The sequence below is a fragment of the Gavia stellata genome, chromosome Z (assembly GCF_030936135.1).
Source record: "Gavia stellata isolate bGavSte3 chromosome Z, bGavSte3.hap2, whole genome shotgun sequence".
Classification (NCBI taxonomy): Eukaryota; Metazoa; Chordata; class Aves; order Gaviiformes; family Gaviidae; genus Gavia; species Gavia stellata.
Window position 1 is genome coordinate 14,030,200 of NC_082637.1, and position 25,162 is coordinate 14,055,361.

A 25,162-nucleotide genomic window follows, 5' to 3' on the forward strand; every position below is an offset into this window, starting at 1 on the left:
GGCGCCGACCGGCTTCCGGCCGGCTCGGGGAGCCGCGCGTGCGCGCGCGCGCGTGGCAGGACGGCGCGGTGCGGTGGTGAAAAGCGCGGCGCGCGCGGCTGCCCGGCAATGCGGGGGGCTTCCACCGATGCATCTGCCCCCGCCGCCATGCACAGGTACGGGGGGGCGGGGGCCGCACCGGGGGCAGCGCTTGCCGCCCAAAAAGCCGTCCCCACTCCTGGGGTGGGAGAGAGCCGCGTGGTGCCTGGGCTGTGCCTGAGCCCCCGCGGGGGGCGTGCACGGGTGCCCCTCTGCCCCAGGGTGGAGGGGTGTGCGTGGGACCGCCGGGCGTCGGCAGCGTTCGCGGCTCCCCGGGGGGCACGCAGGGGTTCGTGCGGTCCCCCTGGGTGCTGGGGGGGAGGGGCGCGGGTCCCCGGGGTGTCTGGATGGGAGACGTGCATGGGTCCCCGGCGCGCCTGCCTAAGGCTGGTGGGGGGTACAGCGTGCGTGGGTGCGCGGGCTCCCCGCGCTGCTTCTCTCCCGCCCCGCGGCAGCCGGAGGGTGGAAACCGCCCCCCCCCCCCCCCTCCCCGTGCCTCCCGCGGGGCGGCGGCGCTCCCGCGCAGGGCCGACGGGGGGGGCGGTCCCACGCGCTGAAGTGCGCTGGTGGCGCCCAACGGCCGCCCCGCGCGCCTCCCCCGGGCCTTCCCGCCGTCCCGGCCGGCCCCTGCCGGCCCGCTGGGTGCCGGCCGCGGCCCTGCCTCGGCCGCACTCGGGTCCCCGGCGCTGCGGAGGCTGGGCCGTAGCACGACTCCTCGATCGGCTCCTGTCTGCAGTGCCCCCCCGCTCGGCCCCTCACTCAGTCCGCGAACGGGGCGCGCTTAATCCCCGGAGGGTTGTTAGTGTGAGTCTGCCTGACCGAGCACATGCCGCCGCTGCGGCCGCTGCTTCTGCTTCCAGCACCCGCAGTTTTAATTCAAGTCACTGCCCTGCTTGGGGATGTGGGTTACGTGTGACTGTGGAACACTTCTGCACGAGGAGCCCATCTTGTGTTTGGTGTTAGCCCTGCGGTACCTTCAGAGCCTGTGGGTTTTGCTGTGTCTGCAGAAAACACCTCCAGGAGATCCCATCCTCCAGCAGCAATGTTACCACCAGCTTCACCTGGGACTGGGACTCCAGCAAGACCTCAGAGTTTCTCTCGGGCATGGGAGTGTCTGTCCTTAAGAAGGACAAGCTGGGCAATGAAAACATGCCACAGGACCTGCTGGTGTCATCGCCCTGTCCTCCTCAGAAACGGCAGAAGGTGAAGGAGAAGGAAAAGGACTTTGTCATTGTGCGCCGGCCTCGGCTGCTCCGAGAGGCAGAGTCAGGTATCTTCACCCCAGTCCAGGTTTCATTCACCCTTCAGCAGAGATGGAGAGTGGGCATCACAAGTCGTTACTGCTTTATTCTTTGGGTTTTTTGCTCTTTCCCAGCAGAATATCACTTCTAGATCTAGTGTCTTTCAGGCTTGGGCTTCTAAGTCCTGTTTTATGTAAGACTTTAAGCAGAGGTGGTGTGTCTGGCTCCAGAACTGTGGCCCACGTAAGCCATGGTTGGCTCCTGCCTAGCCCTGCCAGCCCCTGTCTGTGTGCCAGAGGTTTGTGCTGTGTGTCCCTGTGTCTGTCAGCTCTTGCTGCTTGGGACTTGGGTGGCACCTTGGCCCAGCAGGGCCTTGAACTGCACCTGTTGCTCTGCCCAAGGGACCCGTTTCAGGAGATGTTTCACCACATACCAAATGGGGCCAGGCTGCTCACAAAATACAGCTATGGCTGCCAGATGAAGATAGACTATTGGCGCTGCTATCCCCAATATAACTTTGAAACTGGGGGGGGGGGGGGGGGGGCTTGATTTTTTTCTTTTTTTTTTTTATACTTGAGCATCTAAGAAGTAAGGTACCTGGTCCTCGAGACCAAAAGGATCCAGATCCACATCTCTCGCAGTGCAGGCTGAGGTATGCCAGTGGGGCAGCATCTCCGCTCCTGTTGCAGCTGACCTGTGAGCAATGCAAGGGACCCTGCCAGAGAGCTACAGGGAATGCGCAGCAAAGGGCGTAAGGCTCCTGGGCTGGAAAGGGACTCGCAGGGAAAGAGCAGGGCTGCAACCTGAAGACCTGGGGTACTTGAAGAAGGTGTTATAGGATGCTGGGCTCATTTCCCTAGTATCAAAATGTGTTTTTAGTCTTCAGTGACTATGGAATGCAAAATAAAGAAACGGCTCTCAGCAGACACTAGGCTGCTATATGAAAGGTGGCAATGCGCTCAGACAACCCTGCTTTTAAATAAGACAGAGTGCTGGGTCATAGATAACTGTTCTTGAGCTGTACCACCCAGAAGTCTCCCATGTGAATGGCAACACCTTCTGGAGCCCTCTATCTACTTGTGAGAAGTTGAGATCTCACCACATCCTTTCAGATAAGTCTTGGGGGGGTGGTAGTTAGTGTTCATGTTTTAAGGAGCAGTTTGCAGCACCTGCTTTTCTCTGTGTACCATGCAAAAGCATAGCTCAACTCGGGCTCCCTTCTGGGAGCCTGACATGCACAGGAGGAATCGGCTTTTCAGCAGGGGTAGAAATAAGAGCACTATACAAGCCTTAGAATACAAAGGAAGTAACTGAGATGTTCTTGTTTACAAAATGAGCATGTGGATAATGATTACTGTCATTTTTTCAGGGCAGTTGTTTTTCCATAGCTTTAGTATGTATAGTAAGTTGATGTTCTGGAAAGCTTTGCATATGTCAGTCATACCTAGGCAAAGATGGTAATAGTATCTTCCTACAGGGAAGAGCTGAAAGGGGAATGAATAGTGGGCTGATCTCTGTATAGCTTAGAGAGAAACTGTAGAGGTGCTTTTAACAACAAAGCATCTGATCAGTAGGCAAAAATGAACCACCTTTAACTGGAACATGTTTGCTCTTTCCCTAAAGCTGTTTCTTGGGATGCACTTCCAGATGAATTGCTTTTGGCCATCTTTGCATATTTGCCCCTAAATGACTTGCTAAAAGTTTCCCTGATCTGCAAGAGATGGCATCGTCTTTCGTAAGTATTACTTCTCAGCATGTAGTACTAAGAAAACCTTTGCTTCCATGGACTGTTAAATGATCTGGTTCTCATCTTGTTTATTCGTGTATAATTCAACTTATGCTGTATGTAGTTTATGTATAATCAAAAGATGGCTTGCATATTTTAGCATTAGTAAATTCTATTAAATAGCTTTCCCTCCTCTCAGACTTCTGTGACACTGTAAGCTTTCTGTGGTTGTACTCATAGTTCTGACCCTTTCTAACTCACTAACAAGTAAAATTCTGTGCCTTAGGTTTGATGAATCTCTCTGGCAGACTCTCGATCTGACTGGTAGAAATCTGCTACCAGGAGTGATTGGACAGTTGCTGCCTGCAGGTGTTACTGTATTTCGCTGCCCAAGATCTTGTATTGGGACTCCGTTGTTTAAAACAAGCAAGTAAGGCTTTTTCTGCATGTTCTGGATCCTGAAACCACCTCTCAAATATTCACAGTTTCTCTGTGTATTTTTGGTTTTATGATCTCCACCAGTAATAGTATTTGTGCTGTCTTTGGAGTGTGGAAGAGTTGATCAATGGTTAGGCATGTGTTGAAATAAAAGGATCTGCATTCACCTGTCATTTATTTAAAACCAAGTTAATGTGACTTGAAAGTATCGAGCACCATCACCCACTTGCATTTTATATCTTATAGAACCGAGAAGTGTCAGCATCTCCAGCATTTTTGTATGGGAAACTCAAAAATTATTTAACTCCAGCAGGATAGACTTTCAGGTGTTATGACGAATCCTGTAAATGCCTTGAAGATAGAGTTCTGCAGTTCTGGCTGGTAGCTTAGCAGTAGACCCAGTGAGCTTAGTAGTGTGTCCAGCTGAATACAATAGTATAATTATTTTCTGCAAGCTTTGCACAGTTGTAGTGTATGGGGTATATTTATGGTATGGGGAATTTATGGAGCAGGTTTTAATGCAATTTTAGAAACCTGCCTATCTCCTTTTTTTATTTCAGACCTCTCAGAGTTCAACATATGGATTTGTCAAACTGCACAGTGTCTGTTGCAGATCTCCAGAGTACTCTTTCTCTATGTGAAAGGCTGCAGAACCTCAGCTTGGAGGGACTAGTGCTTTCTGATGACATCATCAAGTAAGTGAGATGTTTGGGAATATTCAGTAAATACCTTCTGTTTTGGTGCTGTTATTTTGTGCAGACAGGTGAAAGAATGCAGTTGAGAGTTGTTCATTGAAATGGCCAGTTTTAGGCACCTAACAGAGCTAGCTGGCAGGCTAGATGAGCTGCCTCTTTCATCTCTATGATGAGAAGATCTAGATGATGTAGTGATGAGGTGAGGAGGAAACACCCCTCTGGAAGAGTGTTTCTTGGTGGCTTTTTCTTCATTCCCTGGAGTAGGGGGGACCTGGAGAAACCGCTTGTCACTCTAGGGTTTATGTGTCCATTGGCTGTTCCTGCAGCCAAGCTGTACAGCAGAGCTACTTCTATTTTCCCATTTTTGTGCTCCCAAGAGAACTTTGTGTTTGGCATACAGGTTGTTTTCTATTTTAAGGGGTCTTAGCAGGTCTCCCACCACATGCTTGTTGTGCTTCTGCACTATTTCTCACTTCTTTGTTGAACTTCACTCTGAGTGTCTGGAAAATGACAGATTCCATCAAGCAGATGAACAGTTCTTTGGTTAAACTGGAAAGACACCAATGGGTGTGCAGTCAATCTCCTGTTTAATCACATCAGGTGACTGTGGAGGTGCCAGGGGCCATAGGAGAGATGGCGGAGGCTCTGGGCGTTCTGCTTTCTACTTTTGAGCTTTCTGATGCCTTCCTCACACTGGGGGGAGGGAGGGGGCAGGGGAGGGGAAACAGAGCACAAATAAACGAGTGTAGTTTGGCTTCTGATGCCAGATAAAAAGTATCTGAAAACTGGGTACTATATAGGCACCCATGATGGAATTTTACTACCTTGTGTACAAATGTAGATACTGGGTGTAAGCGGTTTTCCAGGTTTTGCCAACTGCATGTCTGCTCTAGTCTTGCAAACAAATGCATTCAGGGGGATGCTATTTGGACATGTGTTTTATTCTAGAATAACCTCCATCTTGCAGAGGGGTGACTTCAGAAATGGGATGATTGCTTTGTCTTTTGTAGAGGTATAGTCATCTCTAATAAGCCATGGTGTGTGTTTAATGGCATAGAACAGGAGAAGGTGAAAAGAAATTGTTTCCTTTTAAACTTAGCAGTTTATAAATATGCAGACATGTCAGGTAAATAGGCAAGTATCCCTTTTGAATATATGCCGTGATGCGGCAAGTACAGAGTTGAGATCCTTAGTGACTGTTAGGTTGGTCAGTTTACTAAAGATGTAGTGCTGTATGTTTAACGAACAATTCTGTGCCTGGGATCTTAGCTCTTAAAAATAATCACACATCCTAGCAATGCAAGCAATGTTCCAACACTTAAATTTTATCAGCCTTTTCTTTTTTCTTTACAGGAGCATTGCTAAGAATCCCAGTTTGATGCGACTAAATCTCTGTGGGTGCTCAGGGTTTTCTGCAGAAGCCTTGGAGCTGATGTTGAGCAGCTGTTCTATGTAAGACAAAAATAGTTTTTGCCGTTCCTCAGAAAAAGGATCCTTTATATTTTTTCCATAGGCATCCCAATTGTACTTGTCTCTAATATGTTTTTATGAGACTGTTTTTGTTTCTAAATGCCTAACAGTTGATTATTAGCTGAATAGTCAGATAGTTTCTTTCCATCAAGCTATTTTCTTTACTAGCAGGGATGTACTTCAGTTTTTCATGAGTTTCCTTAATGATCCTTAAAGGAAGTCTTGTTGGTGGGTAAACCCCATTTATGTTCCTTTGATTATAATATAAATTTGATTTTCTTAATCAAAGCAGTATGTGATCCACACAGAGTGAAAGTGTGTGTTTTGTCCCAGAGCTCCCTTTGCAATCAGAGTGCAGCATGAATGGCAGAAAACATTGTGCCTTTCCATCCATGATAGAATAATCCTTCAGTAACCTTCTACTTTATGAAGCACTGTATTCAGATTGACAGCTCCAGAGATTAAACCATCTGCTGGCAGGAAGTCACTGAACTGAGCCCCAGTCAGTCTGGGATTATATTCTGATCTTTCTGCTGACTTCCTGTGAGATGCTGAACAAGCTACTTAATCTTTGCTTCTGCAAAAGCATGTTTTTAATCAAACTGCATGTTAGTGGAGAGACAGCCTTAATCTTTCTCTGCCTCTCATGGATTAATAATGCTTTCTATTGCTTGGTCTGATTACTTGGATCATGAGCTCTTTAGAGAATGGCAGTCTGTACAATGAGCAGTGAATAGCAAATGCAAACCTGATCGTAGGAATGCTAGTGGCAATTTAACTGTTTTTTCATTTACATAGAGATTGTCAGCTAAATGCTCTAGCTGTGCTGTTCACTATGTCTTTGTCCTCTGGTTAAATCTGCAACACCTGTACACAAAACAAATACTTTGTCCCAGCCCTGAATGGTGATAGGCTATAGGTAATCAAAGATGTAAAGAGAGTTAGGTCACAGCGTGGCCAATGCTTATATAAAAACTATGAAGTATTTTATGCTAATTAGGATTAATTGGTCATCTGACCAATGCTAATAATGGATAGCCTTTTCTCTCAATGTGAACATCTGTTCAGTGTAACAGATTCAGGTCACAAACCCAGAAGCAAAATGAAAAGACAGTGTCTCCGTGTGGCAGTCCCCAGAGGGAACCATTTAACTTCCGGAGATACTATTGAATCATGCCAGTTAGAAGTGGCCTTGGGAAGTCACTTTAACCCCTTGCCCAGAGCAGGGTCTAAATTCAGCGCTGGCCAGGTTGATGAGGACTTTTCCCTGGTTGGATCTTGAAAACCTCCAATGACGGATTCCACAGCCTTGCTGGGCAACCTGCTGCAGTGCTTAATTATTGTCATAGCAAAATTTGTAGTCCTGAATACAGGAAGTTGGTAGTAGGTGTGTTAAAATTTTTTGCCTTAAAAGTATCAACTGTAATAGATAATATCAGAACTCAAACTGTATTTTGGGCATTCTTCCAAACAACTCTTTGTTCATTTGTGTGTAGGTTGGAGGAGCTGAACTTGTCCTGGTGTGACTTCACAGCCACCCATGTCAAAGCAGCAGTCAATCATGTTACTTCAAAAGTAACCCAATTAAATTTAAGTGGATACAGACAGAATCTACAAATAGCAGGTAAATAGCAGCATGGCAAACCTTTATCCCACTTATGGGATAAAGCAGCAGGCTTCATACTTTCTTCTGGTTGTGTATGTAGAAGAATCATGCACTAACACTGATTTTGTGCTCTGTATAGCTTGATGTTCTTGCTGTCAGGGAATCTCACTCATGTCTCTGGCTCAGCCCTGAGGGGTGAGATGATTTGTCTTCTGAATTTAAAAATGGTCAGGTGAAAGCTCATTTCATCCTCAATTGAAAGGTATAGCCCTTACTTCTGAAGTAAGTCCTGGAAGCAGGATACACTGGATCAGCACGCTCCACTGTTAGCCTTCCAGATACTGTTCTTGGAGCCTTCTTAAGGCTTCTGCTATTGTGGCTGCTGAAGGCGTCTTCCAAAAGAGAACGGTCATAGTAGCTACTTGAGTTTCAGCCTGACATGACATCCTACAGATACCAGTTAATCTGGAAGGCAAATAATCTTAGTAATTGACATTAACCATTTACTTGCTAATAGTTCTAGGAGGAACAGTTGGGTGAAGATGCAGGGTAATAGAAAATGCAGAGAAATCTAGATTTGGGTAGAGGGCACAACAAAATGGACAAGAGCATAGATAAAGGGTGAAATGGCTTTGGTGGTAAAGAGAAATTAATTTTCTCAATGAGCAAATGTCACAATAGGGCGTTGGCTGACACACAGGCTATGACCTCTCTATTTTCTGTTTAAACGTCACACAGACTTCAGCTGCATTCTCTTGTAGGGAAGTACACTAGTTGTCTTTTTATCTCAGCCCAAACCCCATAAACAAACATGCTACATGATCTCCAAATCAGGAATTTGAATCTTCTGTTGATCTGACCATTCAATACAATGCGTGGAGCTCTTCTGTTTGCAAAACACTTTCTACAAGTAATTTCACTCTGTTTCAATACAACTTAAGCCTTAAGATTTGAATAGTTCACTAATCATCCTAATTTAGGTATAGTTTTCTTAGTTTTTGCATGTGAATTCTGAAATACCAAAATCTTCTTGCATGTTGATTAGCACCTTGCTAATAATAGTGGCCATTTCGGTGCTACCTGAGCCACAGGTGATTCTGTGCTATTTGCAGACAATGAAAAGATGGTCTCAAGAATTTACAGGTTAAATCAGGAAAACCATAACTTTCTGTCATGAGGAAAAAACTTTCTGTGGGTAAAAATGGAGATGCCTAAAGAACTTGCTGCTCTGAAAGGGTATTTGATGCGTGGAAAACTTTTTGGTATTTTTTCACTATGTGTAAGAATCTCAGGTGTCTCACACTACTGTGTCCGGTAGATTTCTACAGCAGTATCATTTGAATTATTCACTTGCTAAGTTGCTGGTGCCATTGACTTTTAGGGACACTTCTTTGGACTAAATGGATCTGCTTTGCTGAGGATTAAAAAAAGTACCTGTAACCTATCTTGATAGACAGACTATATGCTGTAAGTCTTAAGTGTGTTTTTTAACAAAAAGTTGTGTTTCAATTGTGGGGTTCTAGTAGAGAAGATCTAAATGAACATACGTGGAAGTGAGTAGGCTGTATAAAGCACATTCGTCTTGTTACCTAAAGATGGACTGACTCTGTGTGACCTCTTTTCAGACGTTAAAACACTGGTGGAAAGATGTCCTTTTCTTGTCCATTTAGATCTAAGGTAAGAAGACATGTGCAGCTAGTCCTTAAATCCTTATGGTTCAGGAGATTGCTAATTCTATTGTGGTGCAGTAATTATATAGCAATAATGCACGATCATGTAGGATTGCACAACCAGAAAATACTTCCTATGCTAAACGTGCAAAAGATTTGCTATCTGGCATGACCTAATCTGGAGCAGTAACTATCCTGAAGATTTCGTTACCCCAGCGTAAATGTTGCATACATACAGGATTTGTTAACAAGTGATTGTTGTCAATAGGTAGAGTGGAAGGATGCATACAGTTTTAGCCTACCATCCTAGAGAACGTTTAGTTCAGGTCCAATATAAATTTGTTACTTGGCCATGGAACATTTTTTTAAAGTGTTTTTTGATTTTGACCTAGTCAATTAAAGTATTTTGAAATCTTGATGTGTAAAGTAATTGCCTTTTCATGGCATGAGTTCTGCTGCAGAGTATCTGCCTGCAGAGAAGCTTCTGCTTCACTTGCCCTTCAGTGAAAATCCTTCCCCCACAACAAACACACACTAGAAATGGGTTACTTGTGCATTGAGCAAAAACATACTTCAGTGGTAGAAAAAGGAGTTGATATTCATTAAATTTCTCAGCCTGAATTTTGGAAATACCCAACTTACTGCTGCTTTATACTTACACCTCTATTTCATGTGCTCTCATGTACAGTGACAGTGTGATGTTGAAGCCTGAGTGCTTCCAGTATTTTCATCAGCTCATCTTTCTACAACATCTGTGTCTTAGCCGATGTTATCAGATACCACCTGCTGCCTTAGTGTAAGTAATCTCTAAATGGCTTTTGTTTGCTATTCATTCAGAGCCTAAGTTAATTTAAACTTGCTTTATTCTATGTTTATAATTGCAAGTACTGTTTCGAAAAACTTACTGGTATGAGGAATTAGGAATAAAGAACTGACATAAAATAACCTGACTGCTAGAGCATGTACCTTTGAGAATCCACACTGGAACCAAAGGTATCTGAGATAATCTTTCCATGATGTCAGTCTGTATTCATGGAACTTGCTGCTCAGTGCGTGCATCGCGTCTTCCCTTAATGGCATTTTACTGCTGGTATGCATTACTGTGAGGTACAGCTGGAGGTTTGAGTCCTGCCAGTGACCAGTATTAGTATTAGGCTGTCAGTTATGCAGCAAGGAAGGTAATAGTCCTTTGGAAAAGTTAACAGAGTTGACAGTACTTGCTGACTAGCTAATCCGTTTATATTCCTTTGCTTTTGTGTGCACCTGTATCAGTTATTGGTTGCTTGTGGGCTTTTTCTGCCTTTTATTAGCATAGCAGCTATCCATCTTAATCCTCTCAAGAGGGATGTCAATCCTAAGGAAATTATCAACAAGAAAAAGTTGTGAGAAGAAAAGGACTACCAAAACAGGAATCTGAAGAACATTTTCTGTGGCAGCATGTGCTGACATGATGATAGCTTGTGTGTCTCTGCCTTTCAATTTTGTCCAGCATTTGCTTATAGATACACAGTTCATATGATGACTGGGCAAACATGAAGCAATCAAGAAGCCAGGGCTGGCTACTCACCAAAAGATCGTAACAAATTGGAGACTGATGGTACCTAGGGTCTTGTTTCAGGATGTGACTCAGAGGACACTTCATCTGGGGCAATTCCTTTTACTTGTTCTAAATATTTAAGTCCAGGGAAATGAAAGGGGGGCAACCAGTTTGTTTTCACTGTGAGAGAGAGAACAGCAAGAAGCAATTTATTCAGCCCCTTTCCTAATTATCAATACAGAGAACTAGTTTCAATTAAATATGTGCTTTTAAAAAGTAGGAATGGGAATTTAGCTTAAGTAGTTACCTTACTTCTAAAAAAATTAGCAGAAATGGCAGTTACCTAGTTTGAGTACAGACAGCAAAAAAAAGTTGTTGTTTTCAGGTTAATGATTAATTTCCTATTTTTCCTCTTCTAGAGAACTTGGTGGAATTCCAACATTAAAGACTCTTCAGGTATTTGGAATAGTGACTGATAGCTCCCTACAGCTCCTCAAGGAAACGCATCCTGACATGAAGATCAATTGTTCACACTTTACAAGTATCGCAAGGCCAACTGTTGGCAGTAAAAAGAACCATGAGATCTGGGGCATGAAATGCAGACTGACGCTGAGAAATCCTAGTGGCTTATGATCATGTACAATGCACTGGATATGATGGATGCACTGTGTGTAGTAAGCTCCTTAAGAAGCTGCGTGCTGGAGCACCTTTAATCATAGTACTGTTATTATAAAAAGCATTCTAACTTGGTCTTATACTTTAATGTAGTTCATAAATATTTTTGCAGTATTTTTTTACTTAAAGCCTTAGAAATCTGATAATCTGTAAGCAATTGTAGAATTTTTCTTTAAGTCCTTTTTTTCTACAGGGGAGCTTTTTTAAAAAATATTATGAAACAATAATTGTAATTAAACAATGTCAGCCTCTAGCAACTGTTGCAGGTTCTGATGCAGCTTTTGTTGCTCTAAGGTGTTCTAAAGGTGCTTTTGGTTAATTCTTCCAGCTCTACAGCTCCTGAAACAGCTTGTAGAGGTGCTACATATGTTAATGATTATTAAGGAATTGTCTTTTGTCTGAGTTTGCAGAACTCAAAATGAATAATGGTATTAAACCTACTCAAATCCTTAATTGAGCATGAGGTACAGTAAGATGAAAAGCTACCCACTGTTTGTGAGAGGGACAGAGGACTGTGTCTGAATTCACCAAACCTGAAAACAGTAAATGGGGGACGGGATGGCTACACAAAAGCAGCTAAGAGACAGCTCAATACTGTACAATTAAGTAGCAGTATAAAGGAGCTACAGTGGAGTTTTTCTATAGCAGGCCACAAAGGTAACATCTAATTTTAGTATTCTTGTTAGCAAAACATAATCTGAAAAGCCTACGCAGAATAAGTATCTGTCAATGTAGATGCTAGTTATCAATTGTTTCATGTTGTGGTGCTAGGTTTTCTGATTAAATATTACAGAACCTTAATGTAGCTTCCATGACCTTGATCTCAGATAAAACTTATTTAACTTATTTACTTCCTTTAAAGAGTAAGATCTTTCAACTGCAGCCAATAAATTGGCAGAAATCATGCACAAGGAAGGCTCAAATGGTTCTAGATCTCAGACCAAAACCTGGGACTGCAGCATAAGAGTGCTGAAAGAAGGGATGCTTTGGTGCTATTAAAAGACATTAATTTCTCTTTTATAATAGCTTGTATTTGTAGTATCATTTCATGTCTTCTACCTGCAACACTAACCACTACTGTCTAGCATTGGTTTTTTGGAAGTTGTATGAAAAACTGAGTAACTGTCCAAAAAAAAACCACCACACAAAACCAAAATAAGGATAGGGACAGGTAATGACTTTAAATAAAACTTTGATCTTGGTCTGTCATCAAGGTCCTCACACATAAGCCTGGAATGTTCCAGCAGGTGTGTTAGTTGAGAAGTCCTAGGGCAAAACTTGTGCCCTGTGTAAGGCAGGAGTGTGCTGCTGTTGTTCCCATGAATGCAGTCAGCAGGCAGGTGGTGAATTTATTAATGGATGTTTAAGGTTAGCCTACAGCATTACTGTAGGGCTGTTGTTCCCATCTCAATCTGAAGAAGAGTTCAGGAATGAATACCTGGTAGTACAGAACAGATTAATTACTGTGGAAAGACTATATGAGTACTAGAATTTGATATTTAACTTGATATTCTATAGTATAGCAAGTACAGCATTATCTTGTTCATCTGTTTTTTTATTAAATTTAACAAGTAACACTTGAGTCACTAACAAACAGGCTTGTGCCCCTTACAAAGGAGTTAATAGGCAACATACCTTGTGAAAGCTGGAATGGAAAAGTGATGAGAGGCTGGAGGATACTGGATATTCTGCTGCTTCACAGTTTGCAGCCTTAGGTTTATGCCTTAAATTACCTCAAGAAAAAAAAGTGAATCTTTGCAGCACAGCACTATTGTAAATTCTTTTTCTCCGTATGCACAATGTAACCCCATACAACTTCTCTTGCATTTAATAAAGATCTAAAGAAAGAATTGCTATAGTGTACAAAATGAATGATGGATGGGAGAACACTTTCCCTGACTTGCCCCTGACTTTGTTTCATGGGTTAAAAAAATAACAGAGAAATTTGTCCAAGCAATGTCTAAACAATGGCGGTCTAGAAGACAGGGTGTTATCACCAATACATTTAGCATTTAACAGACTGTGCTACTATTTGGATACTGTTACAGCTTTAGCTAGAAGGAATACTCCTGAACTTGTTTTTTCAAGTACCAGGTTCAGTGTTTGAAGAGGACAAACATTTCTATTGCAGGTCTATTGGTTATGATGGCAGTTGTAGCAGACAGAATGAAAATCCTCTGGGGTAAGGTGCACTACTGACCTTTTCCTAAGTGAAAAGTGTTATTGGTAGCTCCAAGCAATCCATACCAAAAACTGCTACATAGATAAGTCTCTGCATTTTACCTAAAGCATAAAGGCTTAGAAACCATTATTTAAAAGAAACTGCACAGTAAGTGAGAAGCTGAGCTCATGAAACACTTTTGAGAGCTGAAATAAGGCACAGGACAGCTTCATGTATCTATTAAGTTTTTATTACATAATGTATAAACACCACTTTTTAAAAAAAAAGTAAAGAATGACAGGTCTAGTTTAGCAGAACACAGTGTGGACTGTCACTAAATGAAAAGAACATGAATTTGATTCAGCAGGTAGAAGAGGTGCAGACTTCACTGCCAGTCCAGGCAGATTAAATCAGTGTTAAACCAATACTCAGTCCTGTCACAGAATACTGTCTACCAGGGAAGTTGTCTGTACTGCAATCCTTTGTCATAAAGGATCCTTAAAAAGGATTCTACAGTTCTTTAATAAAAAAAAAAGTAGCTGCATACTGTTTATCTATTACAGATCTCTGAATCATCCTAGTTACTTAAATCAAGCATTCACCAGTAAATGCTTCAACTGAAGTGCAATTAAATACAGACAAAACCAGCAGAGGCCACTCATGAGTAGGTCAGGTTTCCATTTAGCTAAGTTAGGAAATTGACTGTGAAATCTCTTACTAAGCCCTAAACTAGATCATACTTCAGGTCTGTAGGACCTGAAAACACTGCCTTTTAGTCTCAGCATTCATAGTAAAGAATGACCATCTTTCTTTAAGAGGTATGCACCCCGATTGGACTGATCAGTCTCCCTTAAAACATTACCGCGCTCAGATGTCTGTAAATAAGTAGGGGACAGGGTTTCTGCTGTAAATTTGTCTATGCAGGTATTCAAGGACACGTTCAATACCTAAACCTCTGATCTAATACAGTGGTAAAGTCCTAGGAAGTCATAAATTAGTGTTAATGGCATTGGTGGGTTGTTTGCTTTTTTCATCTTAACAGCATATTGACTAGTGTACTAGACAGAGGCACATAAACCATCCTTAACAAGTTACAGATGGATTAGGACTAACTAAAAACACCCTACTCTCTGTGCAGCCAACTTTCTAAAGAAAGATTAGTCTTTTGCATCTTTACCTTTAGAGCAGTTTTGCAAATTATTTTAGACATTAAGAGCTTTATTCTGATAGTTCCTGAACTTACCAAGTTTTGAAAAAGTATCTGGCTACTTTAATTTTCCCCTTCTGGTCTGCAATCCTGATAACTCAAGCAGGTAGTGTAACTAACTAACTAAATCTGCAGCACACTTAAAAGGTGAAATGTACACAAACAGTGATAGCTTATTCAAAAAGCTCCATTAGTATCACATTTTCCTAGAATTGAATGGTCTGGTCAAATCAATTTCCTCTAAATTCTGGTTTAGAGTGAATACAAACACTTAAGTAGTAGAAGGAAAAAAATCTTTACCCCCTTCCTCCACCTATAAAGATCAGTTTACATTTTGTGATTGATTGGCAATACACACACTGATCGGCCACCTGGAGAACATTTCCATTAGACCTGAGCACATCTGTTACAGAAGTCCCTTCATTCAAAAGTAGTTTGAAGAAAACTCATTTTTGCAACTAGATCTGTAGTAGACAGGACAAACCACATTTGTTTCAAGTCATGTAGCAGAAGAGTTCCTGTTGTAGGAATCTTAATTTTGTCCAATTCTGCCCTCTCACCTATGCAATTATCAGCACAGGCTTTCAAAGGCAGTCATAGTTCACAGTTTCTCTAAAACATTATCTAAAAAGTCACTTCCTCTTCTATAATTGGAGGTTTTTTCCTATTATCACCTTGCTTACCTAACACATGATCAGAGGCATGTAAAATTAAAATTAATTTGTTGCCAATTAAATATCAGTGGAATTCAGCATAGGATTGGAAATTTAAACTTTCTGGAGAAGTTAAAAACACATACTCGGAAAACTGGGAGACATAATAGGTATTAACTTGTGCTCCAACTACTAGCACCCAGCACATTTCATTCTTCAATTATAAAGAAATTCTGAACCTGAAATTCCAAACCATCCAACTTAATAAGGCCAAATAGCTTTTTTAATGATAGTCACCTACATACCCTGCTATGACTGAACACCTGCTAGCCAGCTAAGCCATTCAGTGAAGGAGTATCCCTTACTTCAACATGTTTCCTATAATTTTTATATTCCCATTAAAGGGCTCATGAAAACCCTTGGGTTTCAAATCCCCGTCTAGCCAAGGGACAAGATAAGAGCTACCTCATTCAAGATGTGATTAAACCAGACTTTTACTTTTGATGTAAATCCACAAAGTAGAAAAAATACTGGAAGAGCAAAAAGAAATCGTCACAAGTTGTATGAAACTACAAAGTTGTAAAATTTTTGAAAAGCATACAAAAGGTTTGTATTTCCATTTCTATTATGTCAACATCAGGATTTACCAAAATCTATATATACTTGCATCAAATCACTAGATTGACAGTCAACTTTTCTACAAAAGTGTATGTATGAAGGCGTTTAGTTTCATCAGTCCCAGACTGTTACTACAAAACTGTACATCTGAATGTTTAATGCTACTGACTTAATACTTGAACCCATCTACCTGTGTTTAAAGAGATGTTCTTTCATGTTTGCCTTACAGGTTAAAATGTCAACTTTCACTGAAGTTAGAGGTAAGACTTCAGCTATATTTCATTACACCAGATGCAAAAAGAGCTTAAATATCCCCAACGCAAAGGAATGAAAAGCATCTCAAGCTTCCTTCAAATGCTCTTGCATCCAAAAAGGCCAACTTCCAACTTAAAGCAGCATTGTGATGTGCTGTCTGTCTCCAGGAGTTCCCTCTCTGGATCCAGAATTGTTTCAGCAGAAGACACTATGGTCCTTCATTCTTCCAGCAGAACAGTGCACAGTGCATCCTCTGTATCGATCATTATTGAAGCTATCGCCCCATCGTTGAACTCAAAAGATGTTCCTCCATCTACAACCATACATGCATCCCAACAACGGGAACGGACACAGACTCTGCAAAAACCCAAAAAATAAGTTTTCACAAAATAGCTTAAAAAAATTAAGTATTTTACACAAGCATTTATCTGAACAATAAGACTGGCTCTTGGACGCTCCTTTGTGTGGGTCAGTAAACACTTAATCACAAGGTAGCATACTTTAGAGAATAATTTAGCATAGTACTAAACACTAGAATCTCCCAACCTATCAGTACTTTGTATAGACATAGCAAAGAGCCCAGAGAGGACTGAAGGACTTGCTCAAATGGAGATTATTGCTCCAAGAGTCTGAGAACAGACTATAACATAACACTTGATATCGAAAGCTGCAGTTCAGTTGTATTTTTTAAAGCAAGCTACCGATGATCCCATTTAATAGTGATTTGCTTAATCTTTCACAGAAAAGTTTTCAATTAATTTATTATTCTAATGTATGTTGTCTTTGTGTTAAGTGGAACACACAGTTTCAACTAGCAATCCTTGAGATTCAAATAATTTTGATATTAAAACAGTCTATTTTGTTACACGAATCATTCACAGAGAGAAGGGAAAGTAATCTCAAACACAAAGTTGAAGGTCAGAATGCCTGCCAAGCATCATAAATAGGTATTGCAGTATATTACTGTCAATATTAGAGTTTGACTACTATATCTTCAAGCTAATAAATTCAAATTTAAGCTTATAAAATTTAAGGTAGCTCTTTTAGAGCTGGACAAGACAGAATAAAGCTACTAACCATCTTCCTCTTTCTTCACTTACCTTTAAAAGGAAAATTAACTCAACTATTGGAATTTATCCTTTCACATATGTAGAAAGCGAGAACACTTTTAAATAAAGAGTTCTCCCAACCTTTTTCATATTGCTAGATGGGAGCCAACAGTAATGCCAGAGGAGCTACAAGACTGCAGTCTCACATGGATGTGCTTGATTGTTTCTGACTTAGGCCTTGGTCTAGACAATGTTCAGATCTCCAAAATTTAATCAACAATTATCCAGTGACTTAAATTTTCAGAAAGACAAATCTTTCACAAATATTAAAAGCTTGGAAGAACAGCCACAGTGTTGAAGCTTAATTGGCCTGTGCATCACTAAAACACAGCCAAATCTGGACACCGCAGAAGAACATGGAGGCATGTTCCACTCCTCCATTTCACTCTGGGCAGCTATATGTCAAAAAAGATAAAGAACATCAATGGGGAAATGCCTAGTATCAAGAGGTAAAGATAACTGTGACAGGCAGCAAATTCTACTTAAAAAAGGAAAAATGGGCAGATATCCCTCATAGGTATGCAGACATTTGTAGCACCAGTATAGTTTTTATTGTATATCCCATTCTGAGGACTCCAAATAAGACAGGACTTAGTACTGTAGAACCCATGAATAAAAATGCAGTTACTTGCTCCCATTTTAACATCTCCTCTTACCATCTCTTAAGATTTACTCACCCTTGAGAACTCCCAGATCCAAATGATTAAGAAGCAGTAAACATTTAAAGACACAGCACATACACAGTAGACATCTAATTTTGTAATATTTAGTCCCAGTAACCAGGGATGTCCTTTATTACTAGGTCATGAAATGTTGTTTTAACACTGATGTGGCTCAAAAGGAGCAGAATTTGGGTCTCCTTTGAGTCAGAGCTCCTTTAAACATTGGTTTTGATATAAAAGGTTGAATTAACAATTAATACTGAGATACTGTATTGTTCTCAACATAGTTATTCTGAACATATAACTAATAGTTCCATGTGTTTATATTTAATTGTGGCAAGCTCCAGAAAAATCATTGAATCATTTAGGTTGGAAAAGACCTTTAAGATCATTGAGTCCAACTGCTAACTCAACACTGCCAAGTCCACCACTAAACCATGTCCCAAAGTACCACATCTACACATTCTTTAAATACCTCCAAGGATGGTGACTCAACCACTTCCCTGGGCAGCCTGTTCCAGTGCTTGATAACCCTTTCGGTGAAGAAATTTTTCCTACTATCTAATCTAACCCGCCCCGCCCCTAAGTTAAAATGACTGAATTACCAAATAATTTAGTTTGGAAGGGCATCTAGTCCAACCTTACACTCAAAGGAGGCCTTACTTCAAATTACTTCAAAGACAGATAAGGTTGCTTAGGGCCTTGCCCAGTCAAGTTTTGAGTATCTCCAAGGACAGTGATAGCACAATCTCTGGGCAACCTGTACTACTGCCTGACCATTCTCACTGTGAAAATTTTTTCCTTTTTTTAATCAGAATCTTACATCCTATAAAATCATGGCTGTTGCCTCATATTCTGCTCTGAAAAGAGTTTAACTCAGTCTCCTCTGTAACCATCCATTGCTAGCTGAAAACAGCAACTGGATCCACGCTGCTTAGTCTTGTCTCCTCCAGGCTAAACAAAAGCACCGTTTGAGTCTCTTCTTCATACATCACGTGTTTCGGCGCCCTAAGCATCTCAGTGGCCCTTTTCTGAATTCACTCCAGTTTGTCAATGCGTGTGTCTCATACTGAGGGAAATGGCACACACCCAAAACTGGGCACAGTGAGATTCTTTTATTCTGTAAGATCGTGCACAGATCCATCATTAAAAAGGCATAACACACTTGGAAACATCTTCCTGGTGTTATGAGAACAATACTCAAGCCCCTCAAAACACAAACTGGATGTTGAAACACTACAAGGATTACTGGATTACTCACACCTTGACAAATACACAGAATGAAATAACTCTTCACTGACTGCTACAGGCAACACTTACTTTGAAGAGAAGCCACGCTGCCGGCTACTTGAAAAAACTCTGTTTACAATAGGTTCTCGAATACTGAAAAACATCTTTGGTTCTTCTGGACTGTAGAGCAGGGACTCATTGTAATCATTTGTTACTGTAAATAGATAAAACAGCCATTAGTTTTTCCAGAGAAAATTAGTTATTCTCAGAAACACACATTCCTCCAGGAAAGAAGAGCTTCCCTACCGAGAGGGAATATTGAGTCTTGCAGATGTTCAATAGCCTTCACCTGCAAAAAAATTAATTTTGCAGAAGATTCCTTTGAGTTCTACTGCATGACAAACACTCAACAGCTCTCTTCAGGTGATTAAGTGTCTCAGATCTTAGGAGAACTGACATTCTCCTGAAGATCTATACATAACGAAAGTCTAAATAAGTGCTTTCACATCAAGTCAGACTTTTTTCACCAAATGTGCCTAAATAATGTTTGTAAGAAAGACTAATATTGCAAGAGCGCTAAATTATTGAAAGCAGTGCCAAGTATTAAGAGTACAAACAAAATGAACTGTTTAAAGTTAAGATACCTTAAAGAGATCTTGCCTTTTTCACTAACCTTTTTGTACTAGTTCCGTGTTCAATGGCATATTCAAACTTCCATGCTTTTTAGCTGTTGAGCCAAGAGAAAGAGCCCCAATTAGACAGGTATATCTTAATATAAACTTGGCCAGTAATGCCATACCTTTCACTCACCGATCTTAAGGATCTCTTCAACAGCTTGATGTGCTACCTTGTTAATATTATAGGACCTAGACAGAGAAGTAAAAGTCTTGTTTGCTGAGCAATACAACTTGGGAGAAAAAAAAACAAAAACAAAACAAAAAAATCTCGCATACAGAAGAACTATGTTCAACATCAGGAAGAAAAAAAAAATAAAGAATGCTATTAAATGTGAGCTGACATCCATTTCTTCAAAAACATGCCTTAAATTAACTCTTGGTTTGACATCTACCTGTGGCTTTGTAAACTTTAATAATCCATTAAGTGAAGCCTTCAGGAAAGAAAAGCATGATACACAGGATGTAGTCTCCTTATCAATAATCCTTCGGCCTTAAAACCCCAGTAACTGCTGATATAAGTCTGCATTAAAAAAACCGAAGCGTGACAGTTCTACAGATTGTGTGTGTCCTTATCCCTTCTATCTACCTCTTGCTAATTAATTCCTTCTGTTAGTTCTCATTTATGGGACTCAGCACTTCTTTACTTCTTTGTCGGTACCCTAAGGTGGGGGCTTGAATCTCACAACAATTGGTGCATATAGAAAAGGAACAGTCAGATCAGACACTTTTGCATTTGCTGCATTTGGATGCACAACGAGTCAGCATAAAGCCTCAGTCTGAACCAAGTCTAAACTCCAATAAAAGCCTCCCTCCTGTGCCCAGGCTCAAAGGGGATTAGGTACTAATCACAGCCTCTGTGCAGCAGTACTGTGAACATCTCAGTTGCCCAGCTCTCAATACAGCTTAAAATCCTCAGTCCAGCACTTCTCTCATGGCAGTAAAACACCTCAGACTGCAAAAGACATCCACTATACATCTCACAGACTACAGAGCTGCTGAGGGTGGTTGTCCAAGGCTCTTTCTCTTACACTTACTGCCTACCTACAAGCCTGAGCAGATGATAGCAAGAAACTGAGATAGACAGTTTGAAATTGTTCTCTCTCTCAAATAGATGCAAGTTTTGGCAGCTGAAGGAAGCACTTGGGACATTTAAATGCCTCTCAGTCCGAGGAGGTCTGAAATCCCAGGAGAGGCCCTAAATCACACGCTAAGGAAAATCGAAACTTGAGGCTTGGCCTCAGTTTAGAGAAGTCCAGCAGTACACATTGATTACAGCAATGGAGATGGGCAATCCTGGAGTTTAGTCCCTGGTTCTGGGATTGCTCAGTACGGAGTGTATAAGTAAATGAAATGCCTAAGAACAGCTTTGAACTAAGACTGGACATTCCCAAGGTACTGAACACTAGGAAAGTTCCCCTAGCAGTCTGCCAATTTCATCCTTGGCAGCCTCCAGGAATAAGTTACACCAACTGAATACAAAATTGTGAATTACAATGAAGAGTAAAACCCAGTAACCATGGTTACAGCATGAATATTCATTTCTGAATGTCATTAAAAGCTTCAGTTTTAGTTCATCTTAGCCTGCCACATAAATCCAGGGCCTGTTCTACAACTTTAAACTATAAGCACAGCCAGATTTCCAAAAGGAAGAGGCTGTGACTGTACATGTCACTCACATCTCAAAACTAAATTTGTTAGACTTACATACAGTACTGCAGCTTGTTTAAACTAAAGTTAAGATAATTTACCCCTTTGATTAAGCTAGCACAGCTCTGCTTAAATATGCCCATCTTTGTTTAAGGGGAATATTTTGGCAAAGAGGCTGTGCCCTTTCAATTAAGTTTGAAGGAGGCAAGATGCTTGGAAGGAGAATGGACAGTATATGTGCCAGAGAACAGTTAACACCGTTTCCAAGTACATGTTTTCCCATTCTTCTTAAAGCTTAGATTTTTATAGTTTTTCTGAGCTACTCCATCTAAGCATTTTAATTTTAGCCAACCAGAGTAATTCAGAGATCCCCCCAATACTCTCTGCAAGTCAGAGCAGAACCTCTTTCCCTCGCCACCCCCAACCATTCATCTCCACGTGCGGCATGCAACCTTTTTCACCAACATTACACCTAAGGTAAACTTCAGTCTCAATGCCTCAGCTCCTCACCCTTTCAACTCTTCTCTCCATACCTACAAGTGAAGGGTGCTCTGGTCTTCTCATACACCTGAGACAGCTTTGAACCATACTGACAGTGAGAATATCTGGACATAACTGACATGCACTGACTTACCCATAGCCCAAGAGAATCTCAGGATGGACAAAACGATGAAGCAAAATAGGTCTATCTAGCTTATCTGAAGCGGTATTTTATATCAAAGCAGCAACATGTACTTACCATGCTTTTGATCCTGTTCCAGTACACACATTAAGCCCTGAACTCTTCTGTTTTTCCCAAGGACCATCATCAACTGATATCTCATAATAGGAGGCCCTATGAAGCGAGAATTTAAAACTGGATTTGCAGGACTTAAAGTTCTCCCTGAATAAGACAGAACACACAGCCTTATCAGGCACATAAAAATTCAGAGGAGCTAGTTTCAAATCTGGATGACAATCTCTCAGGCTTTGCACAGTGGTTCCTGTTTGGCAGCCACTTTTGATTCACTGTTTTATAGCAGTTTTTATAATGGACAAAAGTGACTTGCAGCATGAATTTTTAGGCAGTTTTTCTGCAGCCACTTTTCGTATTAAATTATGCACAAAGAACTCTGTGGTTCATCCGGGAATGGCTTCATATACAAGCAGGGTTTGTTGGACTTACAAATGAAACTACAAATACATGACCTTCCTCGCGTAATTGTTGAACTACCAAAAAACTGTGTTTATTCTGTGATTGGGTCTCATAAAATTACATCAGGGAACACGAAGAGTTAAGTAAGGCAATCCAACGTCAGTAAGTAATAGCACGGCTTCAAGCTGAATTCTTGATCACTTCAGTAATTAAAAATCCACTGTGATTCTTCATGAACAGTTTTAGTTTTACAACAGTCCTCCAGGGCAAATTCTTCTTAAAACTCAAATGTAATAAGTTTGGGGCACAATCATCATTCTGCATGGCATTTTTCATATATCAGGGGATTCCTAACGTTAGGCCTAGAGAGCTCAGTCTCCCTCTGTAAGCTTCAGAACATCTGGGGTATATTTATGAATTAAAGTTGTTGATGTTCATAGTGCGTAACTCAAAACAGTATGATACAGTCATCAGATTAATAGATACCTTCTTAGAAAAACACCACATTTACTGTATTAAGCATGACTGAGTTTCACCTTTCTTAGTAAAAGGAACTTACTGAGCTGTTTTAGGTAATGAATGTTTCAGTCTGGATTGAGTAGGAATACACCTCTTGAATATTTGGTTTAGACTCTTAGTAACTAAGGGCATTTTGTGTAATCACTCTTGAGAAGATGGGAGCATGAAAGAACTGGAAGCAAATTAAGAACACAGGTGCGCAGCTTGATTCAATTTAAGATAATTTTTGCAAGCTGGGTATGAAAGGTGTTTTTTTTTCCTTCAATATCCTTGTCTTCTTAACTGACATGCAGAATAAGACTTTGGAAGAAGCACCTAAAGTCATTTTGCCTTAATATACAGCAGACTTGTGTATTTGAACCTTACAGAAGATTCACCTGTGTGACATTATTATTTAATTCTTCAAGTGTAAGGTCCTATTAACACAATATTTATTACTAGAGATTTGTTCCCACAGGCATTGTGTTCCTCAGTGCTTCTCAAATATAGTGGAACCAAAGAGCACAATGTATTTGTGACACTCAGAAGTAGAGGGCTATTATAAAGTGTTGGAAAGCAGCTTTGTGTCCCTCTATCACTGTATGTTAAAGAAACTTTTTAGAATCTTGATAAAATTAGGTTTGATTTAGTAGAGAGCAAAATCTGTATCTCTTTGAGACTAATTCCTTCTGCCAGTCTGAGGCTGCAGTCCAGATGGAAGATAAAGCACTCATGGAACATATATACTGTTTCCAGCAGCAATCACAGTGTCCCAGGCACTGTACAAACACAAGAAGATGTTACACTCCAAAGTTTTGGTTTTTTTAAAAAGATACAGAATAAAGGGAAAAGGGATATAAAATACAAGTAAAAGATGACCCTGACAAACCATCACATTTTAACTCCTTTCCCGCAGCCCCAATCACATTCCCCACATCTTTCTTGTTATCATTTGGCTGGCGGAAATGCATTGATCTTCAGGACAGAAAGGACAGTCAAAGGTATCCTGGATAATGCAGTACCAGAATTTGATACAAACTCATTTCTTAAACAAGGAAGTAAGTGTTTTCCCACAATAATAAAGCTTCTGCCAAAGGCAGGCTCATAGCTTTGCCTCTAATGACAGAGAGGCAGGGAAAGGAGTACTTGGTCATGCTAAAAGCTTATGAAAAGATATTTAAGATGAGATGCAGGAGAGGAGGCAGTTTAAGGACAGATATGTAAATTTTCAATCCACTGTAAAGTAACTGAAGGCATTTCATTACATAAGAACTAACGAGGAAAGGAGTAAAACAATGGAGAGGAAAGAAAACAGCCAGGAATATTGAAAGATGAAAGAATGGCCAGACAGGAAGGTGGAAACCCAGAAATTAGTATCACTGCACTTACATCTCTGAAAATACATTTTGTAATCAGCAACATTACAACCAGCGTTATGAATTCATGGACTAGAACTGAAATTTGACAGCAAAGACATCACATTGCTGATTGCCCATTGCAATGCCATAAAAAGAAATTAAGTCAATTGTGCCTTGCTGCAACAACAATCAATTACACATACCTGGATGAAAGAGATTCCCCAATGAAGACTTCATTGAGTGCTCTCACTGGTAAAAGATGTGGACCAGAAATGTCAGATCCTGCAGATATTGAACATAACAGTTTTGAATCATGGCTCTAAAACCCAAATTTTCAAAACCAATTCACTGGAGGACACACTCTGCTGCCTGGGTTTGTATTCTAGACCTAGTGCTCCATTTTCTTCAAAGACTCGATTTTTCACTGACTTATTCTGTAGCCAGTCACTGTCCATTACTGGAGACTACAAATATTTGAACCAAGGTCAGTAAGGCAATGACACATGTTCAGACATTGCTTTCTCTGAAAACTCATGGGTAACCAGACAGATTGAAGTCTTCTCTTCTATCAGTCACTCTTCCAGCCTAGTTAAATTCACTGACAGTGACTTAACAGACATGTCTGATAAAGTTCAAAGAATTAGACTTTATACCACAGGGTAATTGAGGGGGATTAACAAATTGTTCTGTTGACTAAGGACTTCTCAGTGAGGAAATGCAGTGCCAGATACAGGTTAAGGACAGAATCATGTATCTTCAATCCATCATAAAGAAAACAAAGGTGTCTGATGACCAAAGAATTACCCAGGGAGAAAT

General features: G+C 40.8%; 2 protein-coding genes across 2 annotated transcripts in view; one reads left to right on the plus strand and one right to left on the minus strand.

Moving 5' to 3' along the window:
* The first annotated feature begins 146 nt into the window (after positions 1-146).
* Positions 147-11,713, plus strand: SKP2 (S-phase kinase associated protein 2). Its single transcript, XM_059833398.1, has 10 exons — positions 147-155; positions 1,086-1,348; positions 2,943-3,054; positions 3,332-3,475; positions 4,044-4,178; positions 5,532-5,630; positions 7,145-7,272; positions 8,880-8,931; positions 9,613-9,720; positions 10,881-11,713. Exons 1-10 carry the CDS (start codon positions 148-150, stop codon positions 11,092-11,094), a joined length of 1,263 nt encoding a protein of 420 aa, XP_059689381.1. The 5' UTR covers position 147; the 3' UTR covers positions 11,095-11,713.
* Positions 11,714-16,116: 4,403 nt separating this feature from the next.
* NADK2 (NAD kinase 2, mitochondrial) overlaps positions 16,117-25,162 on the minus strand; it is a 31,378-nt gene continuing 22,332 nt past the window's right edge. The window contains exons 7-12 of the mRNA XM_059833397.1: positions 24,550-24,628; positions 22,095-22,238; positions 19,842-19,897; positions 19,705-19,758; positions 19,122-19,245; positions 16,117-16,387 (exon numbers count right to left, since the gene is read on the minus strand). Of these exons, the coding sequence (XP_059689380.1) occupies positions 16,249-16,387; positions 19,122-19,245; positions 19,705-19,758; positions 19,842-19,897; positions 22,095-22,238; positions 24,550-24,628 (596 nt within the window). The 3' untranslated portion in view covers positions 16,117-16,248. The remainder of the gene's footprint in view (positions 16,388-19,121; positions 19,246-19,704; positions 19,759-19,841; positions 19,898-22,094; positions 22,239-24,549; positions 24,629-25,162) is intronic.

Excerpts from the sequence above, each read along its gene's own strand:
- SKP2 (XM_059833398.1), top strand. Across the intron at positions 1,349-2,942 it reads GCTCCGAGAGGCAGAGTCAG|CTGTTTCTTGGGATGCACTT; the intron begins GTATCTTCACCC and ends CTTTCCCTAAAG. Across the intron at positions 9,721-10,880 it reads ATACCACCTGCTGCCTTAGT|AGAACTTGGTGGAATTCCAA; the intron begins GTAAGTAATCTC and ends TTCCTCTTCTAG.